Source organism: Hemitrygon akajei, chromosome 29 (assembly GCF_048418815.1).
Source record: "Hemitrygon akajei chromosome 29, sHemAka1.3, whole genome shotgun sequence".
Taxonomy (NCBI): domain Eukaryota; kingdom Metazoa; phylum Chordata; class Chondrichthyes; order Myliobatiformes; family Dasyatidae; genus Hemitrygon; species Hemitrygon akajei.
Window position 1 is genome coordinate 40,683,422 of NC_133152.1, and position 22,489 is coordinate 40,705,910.

The 22,489-nt window shown below is 44.5% G+C and overlaps 1 protein-coding gene across 8 annotated transcripts in view; it reads left to right on the top strand.

Annotated features, from left to right (window-relative positions):
* Nucleotides 1–22,489, top strand: part of casz1 (castor zinc finger 1) — a 524,871-nt gene that overhangs the window by 486,953 nt on the left and 15,429 nt on the right. For 5 of the 8 annotated variants that reach the window (XM_073032178.1, XM_073032183.1, XM_073032181.1 and 2 more), the window contains 3 exons: nucleotides 5,670–5,818; nucleotides 7,858–8,065; nucleotides 10,014–10,268. In XM_073032178.1, coding sequence (XP_072888279.1) covers nucleotides 5,670–5,818; nucleotides 7,858–8,065; nucleotides 10,014–10,268 — 612 coding nt within the window. The remainder of the gene's footprint in view (nucleotides 1–5,669; nucleotides 5,819–7,857; nucleotides 8,066–10,013; nucleotides 10,269–22,489) is intronic. The other 3 variants (XM_073032184.1, XM_073032185.1, XM_073032182.1) reach the window with 2 other exon arrangements.

Genomic DNA, 22,489 nt, shown 5'->3' on the forward strand with positions numbered 1-22,489 from the left:
ACTTACATGATGACATCAATGTGGCAGAATGCCCCACGGTGTACGAGAGAGTCATAGAGTGCAGTTCGGCCCATCTAGTCCTTGCCAAACTGTGATTCTGCCCAGTCCCATTGACTCGCACCTGGACCATATCGCTCCATAACCATCTCATCCATGTACTTATCTAAAGTTCTCTTAAGTGTTGCAATCAAACCCACATTCACCACTTCCACTGGCAGCTCATTCTTTACTCACACCACCCTCTGAACGAAAAAGTTTCACCTCAATTCTCCCTTAAATATTTCACTTTTCAACCTTAACTTATGACCTCCAGTTCCAGTCTCACTCTGCCTCAGTAGGAAAAAAGCCTGCTTGCATTTACCTTATCTATACCCCTCATAATTTTGTATACCTCTATCAAATCTCCCCTCATTCTCCTACACTCCAAGGAATAAAGTCCTAACCTATTCAACCTTTCCCTATAACCCATATCCTCAAGTCCTCCTGGTAAATTTTCTCTGTACTCGTTCAATTATAGGATCCTTCTTAGCTGAAAGTCAACAAAAGAAATGTCAGGGCAAGTCAAAGAGGTCGACTCTGTTTATTTATTTGTTTGTTTGTTGACCTACAGTGCTGAATAGGCCCTTCCAGCAATCCCCCAATTTTTAATCCTAGCTTAATCATGGGACAATTTACAATGACCCATTAACCTACCAACCAGTGCACCTTTGGAGTGTGGGAGGAAACCAGAGCACCTGGAGGAAACCCACACGGTCACGGGGAGAACTCCTCATAGGCGGTGGTGGGAATTGAACCCGGTCACTGGGACTGCAAAGGATTGTGCTAACCATTACACCAACGTGAGAGACGGTGTAGGAAAGTGAGGTTGCAGGTTCAAGGGAATTCCAGAGGCTGAAATGGATGGGGCAATGTAAATTAGGGATCCACCAACAGCTATAGTGGGTTGGAGATCGTGGAGGGCTGAGGTTTTGGAGAAAGCATAGAAGGCTATAAGCCAAGTGCTGGAGAATGGGATTAATATGGAGACTGCCCACTGGATGATGGGCTGAACAGCCACGTGGTTTCCATAATCTTTATCGACGCTCTGTGACCGTATTACAAAGGTAGACACCAAGTCAGCCAGCTTTTACATCAGGAGTTCTCTGTAGATGACTAGACTGAAGGAATGCTCCTCATGAGAAAACTCTGACAGGTGCTGACATCCGTGGCCACTTATTCTACCGGTGTTTGTAATTTACCGTATCAACTGCCAATTGTGGGAATGTGTGCGTGTGTCACGCAGCCCTTGGGAAGTGAGGTGCTGAAAGGAAGCAATTAATGCTCCTGGGAGAGTGGCCAAAAGATATTGAGAGTTACAATTTCCACTCAGTACAATCTAATAAAATCTAAATTATCTTTCATCATTAATCAGCTAAAGACTCCTATCGCACCTGAACTTGTCCTTCAGCTCCAGCAGTTCTCCAGTCTTTCCATTTAACCCCTCCTCATTGGCGCAGAGGATCTGACCATAGGACCATACGGCATAGGAGCAGAATTAGGTCATTCAGCCCATCGAGGCTGCTTCACCATTCCATCATGGCTGATTTATTATCCCACTCAACCCCATTCTCCTGCCTTCTCCCCATAACCGTTGACACCCTTACTAATCAAAAATGTATCAACCTCCACTTTGAATTTGCGTCCTCAGCTGTCTGTGGTGATGAATCCTACGGATTCACCACCCTCTGGCTAAAGGAGTTCCTGCTCATGTTCTGAGGGGATGTCCTTCTATTCTGAGGCTGTAGACTGCCCCGCCAAAGGAAACACGTTCCATGTCCACTCCATCTTGGCCTTTCACTCTTCGATAGGGTTTTGTTGAGATCCCCACTCGTTTTTCTAAACTCCAGTGAGTACAGACCCAGAGCCATTGAACGCTTCTCGTACATTAACCCCTTCATTCCCAGGATAATTCTCATGAACTTCCTCTGGATCTTCTGCAATGTCAGCACATTCTTTCTTAGACAAGGGGCTCAGAATTGCTCACAATTTACTGCAAAGTTTGTTCATATCTTGTCCACTGCCTTTGATTAATTGACCTTTGTTAACTGTGGTTGTACAGTGACCTGTGACCTTCCAATATAGCCAAATTCAGTTTCTGACCAGGTAGGGACGTGTTCGGCACAACTTTGTGGGCCAAAGGGCTTGTATTGTGCTGTAGGTTTTCTATGTTTCTATAAATAAGGTGGATTTCCCAGTGTCGTCATCATCATTATGTGCCAGGACATATGACATCATCATTATGTGCCAGGTTATATGATGTGGGCAATAATGGTCTCCATGACCATGATAGTTCTTGGGGCAAATTTTTCTACAGAAGCGGTATGCCATTGCCTTCTTCTGGGTGAACCCAGAAGATGGGTGAACCCAGCCATTATCAATACTCTTCAGAGACTGACTGCCTGGCGTCAGTGGTCGCATACCCAGGACTTGTGATGTGCACCGGCTGCTCATGTGACCATCCACCACCTACTCCCACAGCTTCACATGACTGATCAGGGGGCTGAGCAGGTGATACACCTTGCCCAAGGGTGACCTGCAGGCTAGTGGAGGGAAAGAGCACCTTACACCTCCTTTGGTAGAGACGTATCTCCACCCTGGGCAGAGGAGTTTAAAACTAGGGGGCATTGATTTCAGGTGAGAGGAGAAAGGTTTGAAAGGAACCTTTTAGTACAGAGAAAATTTACAAGGATGTCGCTGGGACTCGAGGTCCTGAGTTACAGGGAAAGGCTGAATAAGTTAGGACTTTATTCCCTGAAGCATAGGAGAATGAGGGGAAATTTGATAGAGATATGCAAAATTATGAGGGGTATTGATAGGGGTCAATGCAAGCAGACTTTTTCCACTGAGTTTGGGTGAGACTAGAACTAGAGGTCATGGGTTAAGGTTGAAAGGTGAAATATTTAAGGGGAACATGAGGGTGGTGAGAGTGTGGAACGAGCTGCCAGAGGAAGTGATGAATGAGGGTTAATTTCAACACCTAAGGAAAGTTTGGATAGGTACATGGATGGGAGGGTATGGAGAGCTATGATCTGGGTACAGGTCAATGGGACAAGGTAGATTAATGGTTTAGCACAATTTATGGGTCGAAGGGCCTGTTTCTGTGCTGTCATGTTCTGTTTCTTGATGACGATGAACCTGATGGGCAGGTTTTGCTTACAGAAGGTGCTGGGTGTTTGGAACAAGCTGCCAGAGCAACTGCTGAAGGTGGCAACAGTTAGTTTCTTTCTAAATCTTTCCTATTCATTAACCGATCCAGTCTGGACAATTTGTGAATTGGAAAGTTCAGAGGGTTATGGGCCAAACATGGGCAAAAGGGAGTGACTCGGGTAGTTGGCTTGGACAAGTTCGACCCAAGTCTTTTTTCCTATCTGCATAACTCTGTCCTTAGCAGTGTGAGAACAACGTGGTCAAACAAGAACCCCCGCCTTATTGTCATAGAACACTACAGCACTTAAAACAGGCCATTTGGCCCTTCTAGTCTGTGCCAAAACTTTATTCCACTAGTCCCATTGACCTGCACACAGTCCATAACCCTCCAGACCTCTCCCATCTATGTATCTATCCAATTTATTCTTAAAACTTCAGAGTGAGCTGCATTTACCACATCAGATGGCAGCTTGTTCCAAACTCCCACCGCTCTCTGAGTGAAGAAGTTCCCCCAATGTTCCCCCTAAACCTTTCCCCTTTCAGCCTAAAGCCATGTCCTCTCGTATTTATCTCTCCTAATCTAAGTGGAAAGAGCCTACTCGCATTTACTCTGTTGATACCCCTCATAATTTTGTAAACCTCTATCAAATCCCCCCCTCATTCTTCTACGCTCCAAGGAATAAAATCCTAACCGGTTCAATCTTTCCCTGTAACTCAGCTCCTGAAGAGCCGACAACATCCTAGTAAGTCTTCTCTGCACTCTTTCAATCTTACTGATATCCTTCCTATAGTTAGGAGACCAGAAGTGATATAAATTGATTGTCATAAAGTACGTGTGTGTGTATGATGGTTCGGCTTAAAGTGCTTCTCCAAAACACAGCCATCCATTACCCAAGTTGAAATTAGTTTCCAGATCTGCTGCCCTGTCAGCATCAGGAGTTTAATGGTTAACTCCAGGGATCCTCAGGACAGGTGTGGAGCTAACAAACTTCCAGCCCGTGCGAGCTTACTGGTTACTGGTAAGGATAGCTTGGGCCAAAACTATATTTACAGTACACTAAACCAGGCTGGACCGGGCGGGTTTCACCTCTGCACTGGAGTTCAGCAGCCACAGTTACGAAGAAGCCAAGAACTGAGATCCAGGATAGAAGGGGAAGATAGGAGATTATATCCCTTTATTTCCACAGAAGAGAGACACAAATATGGGGAAAACGTCCCTCCAGAACATTTTTAATTTTCAAAGCTGCATTGAAGCTTTCAGCTACAACCAATTAGGTTTGATTAAAGCACAAACCGTTACCACATCAGTTGTAATCCTGTCTATGACTTCTCTTTATAATACCTTTATGAATATGCTTGCATTAAATTCAGCAGATATTAATTACAGGAGGTGAATTACAAACCTGACTGATGATTTACCATCGATTTAACAAGCTGAGCTTGATTGAAGAATGCACAGTGTTTCTACTGTTACCACATCCCGCCATTGTTGCCCACAGTCAGTTAGAATTTGGCTATTCAGGCCATCGAGTTTGCTCCACCATGGCTGATTTATTATCCCTCTCAACCCCATTCTCCTGATTTCTCCCCATAACCTTTGATAACATTACCATTCTAGAACCTACCAACCTCTGCTTTAAATATACCCAGTGACTTGGCCTCCACAGCCATCTGTGGCGTTAATTCCACAGATTCACCATCTGATGGGTGAAGAAATTCCTCTTCATCTCTTTTCTAAAGGGACATCTTTGTAATGAGGCTGTGCCCCCAGGTCCTAGACTCGCCCAGAATAGGAAGCATCCTCTCCACGTCCACTCTGTCCAGGTATTTCAATATTTGATAGGTTTCAGTGAGAATCCCCCTACTCATTCTTCTAAACTCCAGCAAGTACAGGCCCGGAGCCATTAAACACTCCTCATACGTTAACCTTTTCATTCTCCTTCTTTGCCTTAAATTAGCAGCTAGGCCAATTCAACGGGAAGTTATGAAGATCATGGATGGCTTTGGGGGCATATATTGGTCACTCTGGGATATTTCCTCTGCTGCATCAATCAAACATATTGATCAGGGGCCTGAGCAAATCACACAGCATTTCAAACCTGCTTTGGCATATAACAAATTCGTGGCTCTGACCTGATTGTAACCCCAATTCCTGACTGTCTTTATCAACCTCCGAGGGGTGAATGCACTCAGTCTTTTCACCCAGGATTGGGGAATCAAGAATAAGAGGGTTTAAGGTAGAGGAGATAGATTTAATAGGAACTCGAGGGGTGTCCATGGCAACTGAGTTCATTCCAACGCGGCACCATTTCGCAGAGACCTAGCATTGTGCATTAACCCATTTTCCTCACCTCTGCACTGTCAGCACAGTCAATGTGATGACACATCATTGTCGCTCCTGTGGCAATGGACAAGCTGCTACGTGCCCACCCAGTACTCTTTTCGCTCTGGGGATTTATTTATTTGTCTCTTGTGTCTTGCAGGCTGCAAGTACAACCAGGTAAATAGTCACTTTCACTGCATCCGCGATGGCTGCCTCTTCTCCTTCCTCCTTAAGCACCAGATGACATCCCACTCTCGCAAGCACATGAGGAGAATGCTGGGCAAGAACTTCGACAAGATCCACAGCCAGGTACCTGTCGAGTTTGATCAAAAACTAAGAACCTCATTTTTCATTTCTTTCCCCAACCTCTCATCTCACTGGACAACTTCAATCAAAATCCTTAGCTGATAACAATACACTCGGTGGCCACTTTATTAGGTACATCTGTTTGTTAATCTAAATATCTAATCAGCCAATCATGTGGCAGCATAAAAGCTTGCAGACATGGTCAAGAGGTTCAGTTGTTGTTCAAACCAAACATCAGATGGGGAAGAAATGTGATCTAAGTGCCTTTGACCGTGGAATGATTGTTGGTGCCGGACAGGATGGTTTGCATGTCTCAGAATCTGCTGTTATCCTAGAATATTCATGCACAACTGTCTCTAGATTTTAGAGGATGGTGCCAAAAACAGAAAACATCCAGTGAGTGGCAATTCTGTGGGCAAAAATGCCTTGTTAATGGGAGAGGTTAGAGGAGAATGGCCAGACTGGTTCAGGCTGACAGGAAGGTGACAGTAACTCAAATAACTACACGTTACAACAGTGGTGTGCAGAAGAGCATCTCTGAATGCACAGCACGTCAAATCTCGAAGTGGATGGGCTACAGCAGCAGAAGACTATGAACATACACTCAGTGGCCACTTTATTAGGTACAAGTGGTGAGTGTATTTAACCAGTAAGGTGTCCAAGGTGCTTCATCGAAGATGTTATTAGCCTATGAGCCACACGGAGATTGGGGACAGGTGACCAAAGGATTGGTCAAGGGGAAGGCTTTAAGGAGTGTCCTAAAGAAGAAAAGGGACTTAAAATGAAGTCAAGACCTTAGGGCCTTGGCCACTGAAGAGGCAGCTGCTAATTGGGGAGTGATTCAGTTTTGGGGTGGTAAAAGGGGAAAAGCTAGAGGAGCTGAAGAAACAGAGATGTGTCATGTTGGAAGGAATAATCCCATTTATGAATTTTGCTTTTTTTCTAGTGTCACCAGTGAATTAATTCAGACCTGGATAAGATGCAGAGTTGAGCTCCCTTCAGATAACCCAGTCAGCCATTCAACAATAGTTTCCAAAGACAATCTCATACCATTTTACATTTAAAATACATTCTGATGCATTCCTTTAATCAACAATGTATTTATATTGGGTAGATTGTCAGTGTCTTTTTCCCAGGGCAGGGAAATCTAGAACTACTCGAGAGTTGTTGCAGCTGCGTTCATCGAGGCCACTGGAGGGTATTCCAACACACAAAGTTCAAAGTAAATCTGTTATCAAAGTACACACGTGTCACCATATACAACCCTGAGATTCATTTCATTTTCTTGTGAGCACACAGAATAAATCCGTAGAATAATAACTATAACTGAATTAATGAAGGTTCGCACCAACTTGGGCATTCAACCACAGTGTAAATTACAAGAAATTGCAAATACAAAAGAGAGAGAAAAGAAATACTAATAATAAATAAGTAAGCAATAAATATTGAGGACATGAGATGAAGAGTGAATCCATTGGTTGTGGGAACATTTCAGTGACGGGATAAGTGAAGTTATTCCCTCTGGTTTAAGAGCCTGATGGCTGAGGGGTGATAACTGTTCCTGAACCTGGCGGTGTGAGTCCTGAGGCTCCTGTACCTTCTTCCCGATGGCAGCAGCGAGAAGAGAGCCTGACCTGGGTGGTGAGTGTCCCTGATGATGGGTGTTGCTTTCAGTGTTGTATGTTTCATGTAGACGCGCTTTCCAATTTATCCCATCGATTGCCTCCTGTAAAATAAAACTAGGGAATGCCATGGAATCATAAGTCATTTCCAAAGAGAGGTTTTGTTGACAGATTGGTGGATTTTGATTGAGGCCTTGGTTTTCAAGGCAACAAGGTGAGGCATGTAGGGCAGACAGTATGTGAGGTACATTGGCAGAAGGAACATCCCATACCATTTTGGACTAGATGAAAAGGACTACAGACGGATGTGTGGTGGAGAGGGTGAGGGGTGTCCGCCCATGCCTCTCCCCCCCCCCCCCCCCCCCGAGTTTGCCCAGACTTTACCCTATTGCCCTCTCAATCCTGGCTCTTTCTCCACAGGGGCCCAGGAGTGACGACGCCACTGACAACATGGCTGCCACCAGTGGCTCCTCAGCTGTGACATCATCGTCTAACATGGTGGACATGGAAACGGACGAGTGCATGGACTACCCCTTGGCCACCAGCCCGGCCGGCCTGTCCTCCGAGTCTTCGGTTCCAGACCGCAGCTGCACCAGCACCCCAGTCGGAAACGAAAGCAGTGTGGCAGGTGAGGCGTTCAACCATCAGAGCCCCCCATCGAGCCAGCAATCTCTGCGGTGCTGGGAGGTGTTTGTCAAAGGACGGACCTGTAATTGAGGTCGGGAAATACATACAACATGAAAAGGCTGCAAGCACCCAGTGGGCGAGGAATGGTGAATGTTACAGGTCAATGATCTGAACTGCTGCAGATATGACACACACAAAACACCAGAGGAACTCAGCAGGTCAGACAGCATCTACGGAGAGGAATAAACAGTCAATATTTCAGGACAAGACCTTCATTAGGACTAGAGAGGAGGAGAAGTCAGAATAAGAAGGTTGGCGGGGGTGAGAGGAGAAGTTCAAAATAACCCTTCCCTGTTGCATCCCCTCCATTTTCTGTCATCCACATACCTATCTAAGAGTTATTTAAATGCCCCTAAAGTATCTGTCTCAACCACCAGGGCATTCCATGCACCCACCACTCTCTGTGTAAAAAACTTAACTTCAGACATTCCCCTATACTTTCCTCATATCACTTTAAAGTGATGAACCATGGTATTAGCAACTTCTGTCCTGGGAAACTTCTCTATCTGTCCACTCAATGTATCCCTTTTTATCATCTTGCCCACCTCTATCAAGTCATCTCCCATCCTGCTTGCTCCAAAGAGAAAAGCTCGCTCCACCTCATAAAACATGTTCTCCAATCCAGGCAACATCCTGGTAAATCTCATCTGCACCCCCTCTAAAGCTTCCACATCCTTCCTATAATGAGGAGCCTAGAACAGAGCACAATATTGCAAGTGTGGTCTAGAGGCACGTTGCAACTCAGTGAAACCCAGCTCAGTTAGTAGGCATTTCGTTGTGAATGTAACTAGACTGACAGTCTAAGAAGCCAAGAACGTAATGCCAGCAGAAGATGGTCAGTACATCCAACACAGATGTGAACATCTGGAGAAGCAGAAAGTTAATAGAGCTCATCAAGGAAGCTCTTGTCTTCTTTGAACACTGTGGTACTGGCCAATTTACCTATGTTGTAATGCAGCAACGTCATGAGGAATAGGAGCAGAATTTGACCATTTGGCCCATTGAGTCTGCCCCACCATGGCCGATTTATTATCTCTCTCATGCCCATGGTTGATCCCTATCCTATTCTCTTGCCTTCTCCCTGTAACCTTTGTTGCCCCGGCTAATCAAGGCACTATCAACCTCAGCTTTAAATATATCCCAAAACTTGACCTCCAGAGCCGTCCGTGGTAATGAATTCCACAGATTCACCCACCCTCTGGCTAAAGAAGTTTGTCCTCATCTCTGTTCTAAACGTGCATCCTTGTTTCCTCCGGTCCTAGACTCACCCACTAAAGGAAACATCCTCTCCACGTCCACTCTATCCATGCCCTCTGGTCCTAGACTCACCCACTAAAGGAAACATCCTCTCCACGTCCACTCTATCTGTGCCCTCTGGTCCTAGACTCACCCACTAAAGGAAACATCCTCTCCATGTCCACTCTATCCAAGCCTTTCAATGGGGAGGGGAGTCAAATAGGGAGGGAGAGGCAGGAATAGAGAATAAAAGAATGAAAAGAGAAACAAAGACCAGCAAAAAAGAGGATTAAGAGATAGAGAGAGAGAGAACAATGGAAGACATTGGAGATGGGAAAGGACAAAGGAGAGGGGGTAAAAGGGCACAGAATTAGGGGTCAGGGAACAGATGGCAGGAGAGTGAGAGAGAAGGGATCATATTATGAAGGATAAATGTACACAGTGCTTTAAAATGTTGAAGCTGAAAGAATAATGAAGTGCAGGTACCACACAGACACACTAGCAGTTTAACTTCCATTGCTGTAACTGTGACTTGTTTAAGTTGATCATTTTTACTGCTTTTCCATTTTCATCTTTTCACTGTGGTGCCTTGGCTGTGATTTCATTTTCCTTTTGTTTTGTTTCTCCTTCTGCTTTCCGGAATATTCTTTTAGGCTGCCCGGTTACTCCTGCTGCTGACGCTACCCGCAATGCACCATCTCCATCCTTGCCACAAGCCTTGTTCCGAACCACCCATTCTTCACTGCCATTCCTCCTCTCTCCATCCTGTCTCTCACACTCTCTGCTCAGCGTGACTCTTGGATCCGCCAGGAATGTTGTCATACCAACCAGCACGCCAGGTCTCAACCCGACCATTGCTGCTCCCACTCCGATTAAAAGCGATGTCCCAATAGTTCAGGATGCTGCAGGTACTCTCTCAAACAAGGTTTATCCACTTAAAGAAATAGAAAATAAACTACTCAAGAGCTCTCCATAAGCACGAGATTCTGCAGATGCTGGAAATCCAAAGCAATACACACAAAATGCTGGAGGAACTCAGCAGGTCAGGCAGCGTCTGTGGAAAGGGGCAAAGAATCGACATTTCATGAAGGTTTTCAACCTGAAACGTTGACTCTTTATGTTTATTTAGAGATGGCACAGAACAGGCCCTTCAGGCCCAATAAGCCACACAGTCCAGCAACCCACTGATTTAACACTCGCCTAATCACAGGACTATTTACAAAGACCAATTAACCTACTAATCAGTACACCTTTGGAATCTGGGAGGAACCCAGGGCACCCGGAACAATTCATGGCAAGAACATACCAACTCCTTACAGAGGATGGACGAATTGAACTCCAAACTACGGCACCATGGGCTATGGTAGCGTTGTGCTAACCGCTAAGCTACCGTGGCACCCTTTCTATAAATGCTGCCTGTCCTGCCGAGTTCGTCCAGCTTGTTGTGTGTGTTACTCAGAGAGCTCGAGTCAAATGAAATGCAAATGTGTTTTTAATCCATGCTGTTGGCTGCAGGGAGACAACCGAATGGCCTCTCTCTGGTCTCGAGTTTATTGTTATGTGAACAAGTACGGTGAGGTGCAGATACAATGGAAACCTTGCAGGAGCCTCACAGACACATTGGTACAGATCGCTGGCTTACTTACTTACTGTCTGTTATGCGATGAAGGTCCTCCATCTCTGACTCTCCATATTGTCGCGCACAGATATAGAGGGCTCTTCATTGCTGTTTCCATAACAATTTACCAGGGAAGGTCGTTAGCCCTGAGCTGAACCCCCGAACCTGGAGGACCGGTGGACCACTTTTCATCTGACCTCTACCCTTGGACCTATTTGGCACGGGTGACCCTACCGAGAGCCAAAGCATAACGTCCTGACTCCATAGTTCTCTGGGTCATTGAGGCACACAAGCCTCCAAACCCTTCGACAAGGTTATGGTCCTCTTGGAGGATACAGATCACACACAGAATATAATTTCTATATAAAGTATACCGTACAGTGGGAAAAGGACTGTGCAAAAGCAAGACATTAGTGCAAGAGTGCAAGCTGTGGTCTGTAGTGTTACACTGCTGAGGGTGGGTTAGTGTTGTGCCAATTTATCAACCCGATGGTTATGGGCAGATAGCTGCTCCTGAACCTGGTGGGGTGGGACTTCAGGCTTCTGTCAGAAATAACAAGATGAGGGCATGACTCAGATGGTGGGATCCGTAATGATTGATGCCCTCTTCCTGAGGCAGTGCCTCCTGTAGATGCTGTCAGAGGTGGGGAGGACTGTGCTCGCGATGGACCAGGCTGTGTCCACTACTCTCTGCGACCTCTTGCGTCCCCATGCATTGCAACTTCCCTTAGCAGGCCATGATCAGGATACTTACAGTATAATTATGCCCATCATGATGCCAAAGGGGCTTTTGGTTGGGAACGGTTTTGTTTCCCAATGGCAAGAGAAGCCTCGTTATAGTTATACTGTGGCAGGCTTTGCTGAAACTTGAATGCTGAGTTATCTTTTGGATATACCTGCCTTGGAGCAGGGGTTCCCAATCTTTTTTATGCCATGGACCCCTACCATTAACCGAGGGGTCCGTGGACCCCAGGTTGCAAACCCCTGCCTTACAGGAAGTTTTACCAGACTAGAACAACAAAGAAACCGCTGAGAAAACTCAGCAGGTCAGGCAGCATCTGTGGAGGGAAATGGACGCTCGACGTCTGGATGAAGGGTCTTAAAGGATCTCTTGATTCCCTTTCCTGGGGGAAAAGTCAGCATTCACTCTATCTATGCCTAAATTGTTAGTGAAGATCAAGATTATTTATTGTCATTTGTCAGTGTAAAAGACAGCAAAATGATTGTAACTCTGAATCCAATACAACAGAAAAAAAACCCAGAACAAGCATAAAGAACACAACAAATATAATTAATGTAAATGCATAAGATTATCTTATATACACTGATTGTATGTCTATAAAGTGATGCTAGGCACAGAAGTGTGTGTGTACATAGGGTGATTTTGACAGGAAATGATAAAGTAGTGGTGGTTGGGGGTGTGGAGGGGTGGGTTAGTGGGTGGAGGTGTTGATCAGCCTTACTGCTTGGAGAAAGTGACTGTTTTTGAGTCTGGTGGTCCTGGCTTAGATGCTGTGAATACTCCTCCCTGATGGGAGTTGGACAAACAGTCCGTGAGCAGAGTGCGTGGGATCCTTTATGATATTACTGGCCTTTTTCTGGAACCTTACTGTTTTTATGTCCTTGATGGGGGATAGGCTAGAGGCAGTGTTACGCCGGGCAGTTTTGACTACGCACTGTAGAGCCCTCCTGTTCGTTGCAGTGCAGTTTCCGCACCGTGCGGTGATGCACTTGTTAGATTACGCAGAGCAGAGGCCTGACCTTCAGAAAGGTCACTCATCTCGGATGAGGTCCAGGTTTTCACCCTGGATCGCTAAACCTAACCCCCGTCCCCTTCCCCGTTGGAAAGCGGACGAGCACAGGCTACCTTGAAGTGTCCACTTGAAAGTGCCTGCACTCACCATTAGTGCCGATTGGCTGATTTCTGCGATGTTGCCAGTGTTACTAAAATTTACACCTATCAAGTTTTACCAGGATGCTGCCTGGATTGGAGAGCACGTCTTATGAGAATAGGTTGAGCAAGATAGGACTAGTCTCTCTGGAGAAAAGGAAGAGGAGGGATTACCTGTATAAGGTGATAAGAGGCATTGATAGAGTGAACAGTATGAGGGGACGTCGTTTTAAGGTGATTGGAGGAATGTATAGGATTTCTTTTTAAGACAGAGAGGAGTGGGTGTATGAAGCATTGATGCACCATCAATAACTCATGCTGAGACTTAGGAAGTGAGATATCGGCTTTTATTGACTGAAGAACAACACTACATCCTGGGAAACTACATCCTGGGAAAATGAGGGAGAGCAGCAGACCACAGTCGCCTTTATACAGGGGTCTGTGGGAGGAGCCACAGGAGCAGTCAGACAGGTATATCTAGTTCACCACAAGCACGTGGCCAGGGACATTTAAAATAGGGACATGGATGATAGAAAAATGGAGGCCTATGCAGGAGGGAAGGGTTAGATTGATCTTGGGGTAGATTAAAGAGCATGTATTGTCCCATACTGTTCTATGTTCTAAAACCCTTGCAAAGCCTTTGAAAGTAACAATGAAGTACTCTTGAGTTGTGGCCACCTTTATAATGTGGGAAGATAGCAAGCTCCCATACATACCAATGTAGATTTAGCCAGTAAACTTACTTTCATCAGGACATTACGAGTAACTCTTCAAAATAATACTGGGAGAGTTGTCATATCTAGCTGACACGACAAATGAAGCCTAGGTTTAATATCTCATCTGAAAACCTGCCTCCTGGGCATTACAGCACTTCCTTAGCACTGCAGCTGGGTGTCAGACTGGGGTCTTGTGCTTGTGCTTGCTGGTGGATCGAGAATCCACAGCATTCTGACTCCGATGGCAACAGTTCCTTTCACCCGCCGAGCCCCAGGCAGCACCGAGACTTGTTCTGTCAGCCAGACCTCAGCAAGGTGGCAGTTCAAGAGAGGAGGAAAGGACAGAAAGAGACCGCTGTAAAATGGTGGCAGAAGGTTATTACAGGGTCAGTGTAGAGCCAACCAATCACAACAGGGCTCCTGCAATCCCACAAACCCCCAGTGATCAGTTGTTTGTGGACTTTGTGATACAAAGTGAAAGTTAGCTGCAGATATTGTTAGTACAATCTCTACATAAGGAGAGCATTGAAATACTTTACAAATGTTATTCAAATGTCAAGATTAAAGACAAGATTAACTTTATTTGTCACAAGTACTTTGAACATGCAGTGGTATGCATCAATTAAGTCAAATCAAATCAGCAAAGATTTGCTCAGCAGCCCGTGGGTATCACCACACTTCCAGTACCAAACGCCCACAACTCACTAACCCTAACCCGTAGGTGTTAGGGATATGGGAGAAAACCTGGAGGAATCCCAGAGGGTAAATGGAAAATGTACAAACTCTTTACAGACGGCAGCGGGAATTGAACCCCTATCTTACAGCTACTGCTGTAAAGTGTTGTACTGACCACTACACTACCATGACGCCCCATGCCCCACGTGAAAGTGTGAGTCACGACTATTTGTGTTTTATGTGTTAAGTGCTGGCTTAACGCTCACTTCCCAATTGATCTCAGGAAGATTTGCCGCATTGTTCCACAACCAATGTCTTCAATAATACAGTCAACTTACTCCCTGCTTTACTGTGCCCATACATCTCCAGCGACTCCACTGGCAACTTTCCATTGTGAGGGGGACGTTCGCTGCTGATTGTGAAGTGTTCACTTCCATTTGCACCTCCTCAGAAAGTAGGATGTTCCACGCTTGCCTTCAGCAAGGTCTGTACCCCATTCCACCACACTTGACCAAAGAAGGGTGGCTCTACGTGTCGGAGGCCAACCATCCCTGCACATTGACATCACTGCAAAGATCCTGAGGGAAATGTCCTGGGCCCAGCCATCTTCATCAAGACCTCTGCGAGGGCGGATAAATGGCGAATGGTGAAGTTTGTCAACCAATCACCATGTCCAACAAGGAGCTCCTCTTGCCTCAACACTGTCAACATCCTCGAGGTCACCATCAACCAGAAGTGAAATTTAGATCAAGCACACAAAGGCCTTTCTGTTTCTGTCACTGGAGATGTATGGGCGCAGTAAAGCAGGGAGTAAGTTGACTGTATTATTGAAGACATTGGTTGTGGAACGATGCGGCAAATCTTCCTGAGATCAATTGGGAAGTGAGCGTTAAGCCAGCACTTAACACATAAAACACAAATAGTCGTGACTCACACTTACACGTGGGGCATGGGGCGTCATGGTAGTGTAGTGGTCAGTACAACACTCTTTTCTGTTATTTTCAATTAAAAGCCTGTTTACGAGAAAAGCTGGGACAAACAATGTTGATGCCAAAACCTAGTGAAATAGAAATATTAATTCAGAAAGGAAAAATTAAAAAATTTACATCTTGTATGTATAATTTGATTCAAAGCAGACAATTAAATTAGGAATTCATAAATCAAGACAAAAATGGGAATCTGATCTGAATGTTAAAATTGATGGAAAAAACTGGTCAAGATTATGTTCTGATAGTATGAGAAATACAATAAATGTTCGACTTAGATTAATACAATGTAATTTTTTACATTAATTATATATAACAGCACAGAAAATAAATAGATTAAATTCAAATATGTCTGACCAATGTTTTCGATGTAATCAAGAAATTGGTACTTTTTTACATTCTACTTGGTCTTGTTTTAAAATTCAACCATTTTGGATTAATTTAAGACTTTTTTTGGAACAAATTATTGGAGTACAACTCCCACATAGTCCACTATTATTTTTATTAGGAGACATTGAAGGGACAATAACGAAATTTAAATTGAATAAGTATCAGAAAAAATTTATAAAAATTGCATTGGCAGTAGCCAAAAAAGTTATCGCAGTTACTTGGAAATCTGATTTAAATTTAACTATGGATCGTTGGAATAATGAAATACATAGTTGTATTCCACTTGAAAAAATTACATATAATCTAAGAAATGAATATGATATATTTTTGAAAATTTGGTTCCCATACTTACAAAAGATAGGATTAAATACACAGGTCCTTTGAAGATAAAATTATAGTAATTGGGGAAAGTAAAAATAAATATCAAAATTATTTTGAACTCCATGGAGCATGTGGGGATCCTCCGATATCCAGGCAATCTTTATTTTCTTTCTTATTTTTTTCTTTCTTTAGATAAGGGTTAAGGGGAGGGGGGAGGGTTAATATTATTTTTCTTACTATTTTATCACCACATTTATTCTTTGTAATTTCTAAAATTTAATAAATAAATAATATTAAAAGCACACAAAGGCCGTGCCTACAAGAGCTAGTCAGAGGCTGGGTATCCAGCAGTGAGTGACTCACCTCCTGACAATCCAAGGCTTTTCAGCCACTACAAGGCTCAAGTCAAGAGTACAATGGAGTTTGCCTGGATGAGTCCACTCCAGAAAGCCCCTGGAAATCTGACATCGCACAGGACAGAGCAACACTTTTGATTGATTCATAGACTGTTCCCACACCCTATGGACTTGAACCTGAGGGCATAACTTCACTCACTTCTAGGGACTCTTCATCTCACGTTCTCAACATTTATTGCTGATGTATTTATTATTATTATTTTGAGTTTTTTTTCTTTGTGTATGTTCACAGTTTGTTGGCTTTTGCACATTACTTGTTTGTCCATCTTGTTGTGCGCAGTTTTTCACTGATTCTATTGTGTTTCTTTATGTTTACTGCGAATTCCCGCAAGGAAATGAATCTCAGGGTTGTATATGGTGACATATCTGTACTTTGATAATACATTAACTTTGAACTTTGACACCTCACCCACGATCCAAACCATGACTGTGCACCATCATTCCCTCACTGCTGGCACGCAGGGGTTACAGCGGTGCACCATCAGCTAAATGCACTTCAGTCACTGGCCTGGGCTTCGCCAACAACACCTCCTTGACAGTGACTCATCATCGTTATGGGGCAAATATTGTTGTGGCAGTAATTTCAGTGGCGCAGTGATAGCTGCTGGCTGCCCGGACCCAGTCCGGATCTCCAGCGCTGTCAGCGTGGGGTTTAAACTTTCTCCACACTACTTGCTCCAGACCTCCCTACTACCTCCCACATCCCAAAGACAAGCAGGTCGATGGGTTAGTTGCCTGGTGTAAGCGGTCCCCAGTGATTCAGTGTGTTACGTGAAGAGGGCACTGTGAGATTAGTGAAGGGTTAGTGTAAATGAGTGTCAGGTGATCCGAACACACTCAGTGGGTCAAAGGCTCTGGTTCTGTGCTGCGTGACTCCATGAACTCTCTCTGTGCATGCAGGATGGGCCCACAAACACCGGAAGAGATAAATGGAACAATAATCCTGACCTTGGTTTATTTCTATTTATGGACATCTTTGACCAGTCTGTACCCCTGACCAGTGACGGCGCTGAATTCACAAATTTTGTTTATTTATTGAGATACGTCACAGAGTAGGCCCTTTCAGCCCTTCGAACCACACCTCACTGCAATCCCACCGATTTAACCCTATCCGAATCATCTTTAGGCAGTGGGAGGAAACCAGAGCCACCCGGGGGAAACCCACGGGGAGAACGCATGAACTCCTTACGGGCAATGGTGGGAATTGAACCCGGGTCGCTGCTATTGTAGAGCGTTGTGCTCACCACTACACTACTGTGCCACCCAAATAATGCTCGTTAACCTTCACATATGCTCCAGCTTCGTTTAATATTTTGGCCAAACTATCGAAACAGACCATACAGGAACGAATGCATCGGCACAAGCTGAATGTACAAAATGATGTGCTGGGGATTTCACCTGCTGCTTTATTCTTGTGGAAATTATGACTGGCTACCAAAGGTCTTCTCTTGTTTTTAACCCACGATTTGCCCAGATACGAGGAGGACAAGCACCAATGGTGTGCAAGGACACCTGTTGTACTCACCCCTGCACAGTCATCTCCACTGGGAGGAGGCGCCAAGGGAAGTTCAACACAGACTCCTGACAGTCATAAACCCAGTGCCTGTTCCAGTCCTGTGTGACTATGACAAACCAAGTTCTTTCATAAAGGGCACCAGGGGAGCGCAGCAGTTAGCACGCTGCTGTTACACTGGGGGGGTGGGGGGGGGATGCTCGGAAGTCAGAACTCAATTCCAATACTGTCTGTAAGAAGATTGTACATCTTTCCTGTGATTGCATGGGTCTCCTCTGGGTGCTCCGGTTTCCTCCCACAGTCCAAAGACGTACCAGTTAGTAGGGTGATAGGTCATCGTAGATTGTCCTGTGATTAGACGAGCGTTAAATCGGTGAATCGCTGGGCATTGCGGCTCACTGGAAGGGCCTGTTCTGCTCTGTATCTCTAAGTACTCTAAGTACTACAACATTTTGTTGTCTCTATGTGAAGGCAACCGATTAAAATGTAAAGCTGCGTAAAAGGCATTTGTTCAAATTATCTACGGACTTTCCCCATCAGTGTCTGCTGTATACCAGCAGGCAACAGATTTCACATTGATGACGGTGCTCAGCCCTGACCTCAGCAGAAACTGCCCAGAAAAGTCTTGCAATCTTTGTGACGGGGCTTTCTCCTCTCTCTGCCGTTGTCAGTCTTTGATTCCATGGGAACTTTGGCACCTAGCGGTCACAAAGTCATTAAGCATGCTGGACATCCAAAGCAACACAGACAAAATGCTGGAGGAACTCAGCAGGCCAGGCAGCATCTGTGGAAAAGAGTAAACCGTCAATGTTTTGGGCTGGCCCTAACGTCAACTATTGACCTTCTTCCATAGATGCTGCCTAACCTGCTGATTTCCTCCAGCATTTTGTGTGTTGCTTAGGAGTAAACTTTAATCTCAGATTACAAAATAAAACAAAAACATGAAGTGAGGTTTTTCTCCAATACCAGCTTTGAATCGTGGTAGCATAGTGGTTTGTTGTAGCAATATTACAGTACCAGTGATCCAGGCTCAATTCCTGCCGCTGTCTGTAAAGCGTTTGTACATTCTCCCTGTGACCATGTAGGTTTCCTCCCACATTCCAAAGTCATAGGAGTTAGCAGGTTAATTGGTCATAAGGGTGTAATTGGTCTCATTGAGCCAGAAAGGCTTGTTACCATGCTGTATCTCTAAATTTAAAAAAATATTTTTCAGGGAATTACAATCCACACGTACAACTACTTTTAATATATACAGAGAGCATCACTATATGATAACCGTATTCAGCTAAGTACCTTCCCCAGATACCCTACCATTTCATCAACCCTCTTCCCATTGAATGGAGGGTTGGGTTCAAGAACAGTTACTACCCCTCAACTGTCAGGCTCTTCAACAGAAGGGGATAACTACACTCACGTGTCCATCCACTGAGATGTTCCCACAACCAACAATCTCACTTTAAGGACTCGTTATCTCACTATCTCATGTTATTTATTGCATTTGCACAGTTTCTTCACTCCAGTTGATCTTTCACTGATCCCTGTTACAGTTACTATTCTATAGATTTGCTGTGTACGCCCACAGGAGAATGAACCTCGGGGTTGTATATGGTGACAGATATGTATTCTGATAATAAATTTACGTTGATCTTTGAGGCTTTTTTAAATATCTGATTCTTACGATTGCATTTTGTTGACAGCAGGTGTTGACACCTGTAATATTGGCGGCTTTACCCTCCACCAGGTGACAATCAGACTGTATTGTTAACATTTCTGGCGCCTTTGGGATTTAAACACATTCTCAATTTTCTCCTATTACCTTTTTTTATATAATAATGTCTCTGGAAACCAACAGCTGGCTCTATTGACTAAACAAACACCCAGCCTCCCAGTTGAGGGCAAACCCATGCTACGCGCACATTAGTTTTCGTTTGATCAACCACGGTGCCAGGGATGTTGTAAAACACAAAAGCGACATTAATCTTTGATTTTCTTTCAAAATCGTAAGGAAACAGGAGGTCACTTGGTCATTTGTATTTGTAATGTCTCTGTGAAAGAGCTCCCCAGTTAATCCCACTCTCTCTAGCTTCAGGAATATTGAGTAAATTTAATGTCAAAGTACTGTACAAGACTGTGTGTCATTACATACCAACTTGAGATTCATTTTCTTGTGGACGTTAACAGGAAAAGAATGAAATACAATAGTATCGATGAAAAACTATGCAAAAAGATTTGTCCTCTTTTATACATCCAATAAGTGGATAGAGGTGGATACAATAGACTCTCTCGGATAGGTACATGGACCTTAGAAAAACGGAGGGCTATGCGGTAGGGAAATTCTAGGCAGTTTCTAGAGCAGGTTACATGGCTGGCACAACATTGTGGGCCGAAGGGCCTGTAATGTGCTGTCGATTTCTATGTTTCAATGTGCAAAAGAGGACAAATCGTGCAAATAATAATGTTTTGAAAAGTAAAATACTGAGAACGCAAGTTGCTAACTCCTTGAAAGTGAGTCTATAGATTGTGGAACTGGTACAGGATTGAGGTGAGTGAAGTTATCCATGTTCATTCAGGACTGTGATGGCAGAAGGATGATAACTGTTGGTGTGGGACCTGAGGCTCCTGTACCTCCTTCCCGATGGTAGCAGTGAGAAGGGAGCATGGCCTGGATAGTGGGGGTCCTTGATGACGGATGCTGTGTTTTTGAAAATATTTTTAATGATGGGGAGGGCTTTGTCTGTGATAGACTGGGGTGTTTCCACCACTTTCTGTAGACATTTCCATAGAACAATACAGCACGGTACCGGCCCTTCAGCCCACAATGTTGTGCTGAGTGTTAACCTACTCTAAAATCAGTCTAACCCTTTCCCCTCTCACTGCCCTCCATTTTTCCTTCATTCATGTGCCGATCTAAGAATCTCGTAAATGTTGCTCTATGAATTTCCCCAATTTTTTCCACGTATTTATCTAATTCGCTTTTATCTCTGCGTCAGCTTCCAGTATCCTTTCAGCTAGTGAATTCCACATCAGTAGTTCATTCATTATGTGCTGTGTTGTATGACATAGGTGATTGTTCTTGGCAAATCTTTCTACAGAAGTGGTTTAGCTTCTTCTGGGCAGTGTCTTTACAAGACGGGTGACCCCAGCCATTATCAATACTCTTCAGAGACTGTCTACCTGGCGTCAGTGGTCACGTAACCAGGACACGTGATACGCACCAGCTGCTCATACGACCATCCACCACCTGCCCCCATGACTTCCATGACCCCGATTGGGGGCTAAGCAGGTGCTACACCTTTCCTGAGGAAGCCCTGCAGGCTAGTGGAGGGAAGGAGTGCCTAACACCTCCTTTGGTAGAGACTAATCTCTACCCTGCCACCCACAAAATCGGTTGTATGTTTTCTGAATTTGAAACTCAAAGAAAAACACCCTGCAGATCATGGAAATTTAAAAAAAACACCAAATAAAACATCAAATACACTGCCTCGGAAGGCAGTGGAGGCCAATTCTCTGGATGCTTTCAAGAAGGAGCTAGATAGGTATCTTATGGATAGGGGAATCAAGGGATATGGGGATAAGGCAGGGACCGGGTATTGATAGTAGATGATCAGCCATGATCTCAAAATGGCGGTGCAGGCTCGAAGGGCCAAATGGTCTACTTCTGCACCTATTGTCTATTGGAAACATTCAGTAGGTCAGACAACATCTGTGAAGAGATCTGTTTTGTTGTGTTCTGTGTTGTTCTGCCAGGCATTGTGGGCATGCTACGTTGGCACTGGAATGTGTGGTGACCATGGCGGATTGCCCCCAGTGTGTGATGGTCGTTGTCACAGATGACGCATTACCCCGTATGTTTCGATGTACAATGCATGCGATACAGAAGACGAGTCTGAATCTGAGAAACAAACGAGAAAATCTGCAGACGTTAGAAATCCAAGCAACACACATTAAAAAGAAACTGGAAGAACTCAGCAGGTCAGGCAGCATCGACGTTTTGGGCCGAGACCCTTCAACAGTTGATGGTTCAGGTTTAACAAAGAGTCTTCAGCCTGAAACATGAACTCTGTTGCTCTTTCTACAGACTCTGACTGACCTGTCGAGTGTTTCCAGACTTTTTAAGTTTTGTTTCTGCAAGTTTCTTAGTCACAGTGAAAGTTTATATCATTGGTACAGGGTAACTCATGAATTTAGATACAATATGCAATTAATTTCAATCTGTTGGATGTAGGGATCTATTTTTCCCTTTGCTGTTATATTCTTATTCTCTTTTATCTCTTCCCTAAACAATGGGTACGATGATGGTGCAGTCAGAATGTCTGATCCACACTCCAGCCTCAGCTAATCTGCGATCCAAAATCCCTATTCAAACCTCCAATTCTTCTAAATTTAACTACTCCACTCTCGATAAATACAAGAGGTTCTGCAGAAACACGCACACACACCCACTCGAAAGGAGGGCACCAGAAGGAGATGAGGGGCAGGTGAGGCGAAGAGGAGGGGTAAGAGGGGAGCCAGAATAGGGAATGGAAAAGGAGAGAAGGGTGGGTGGGGGGAGAATGCCAAGACCTTCGTCAGGACTGGAAAGGAAGGGGATGAAGACAGCTCC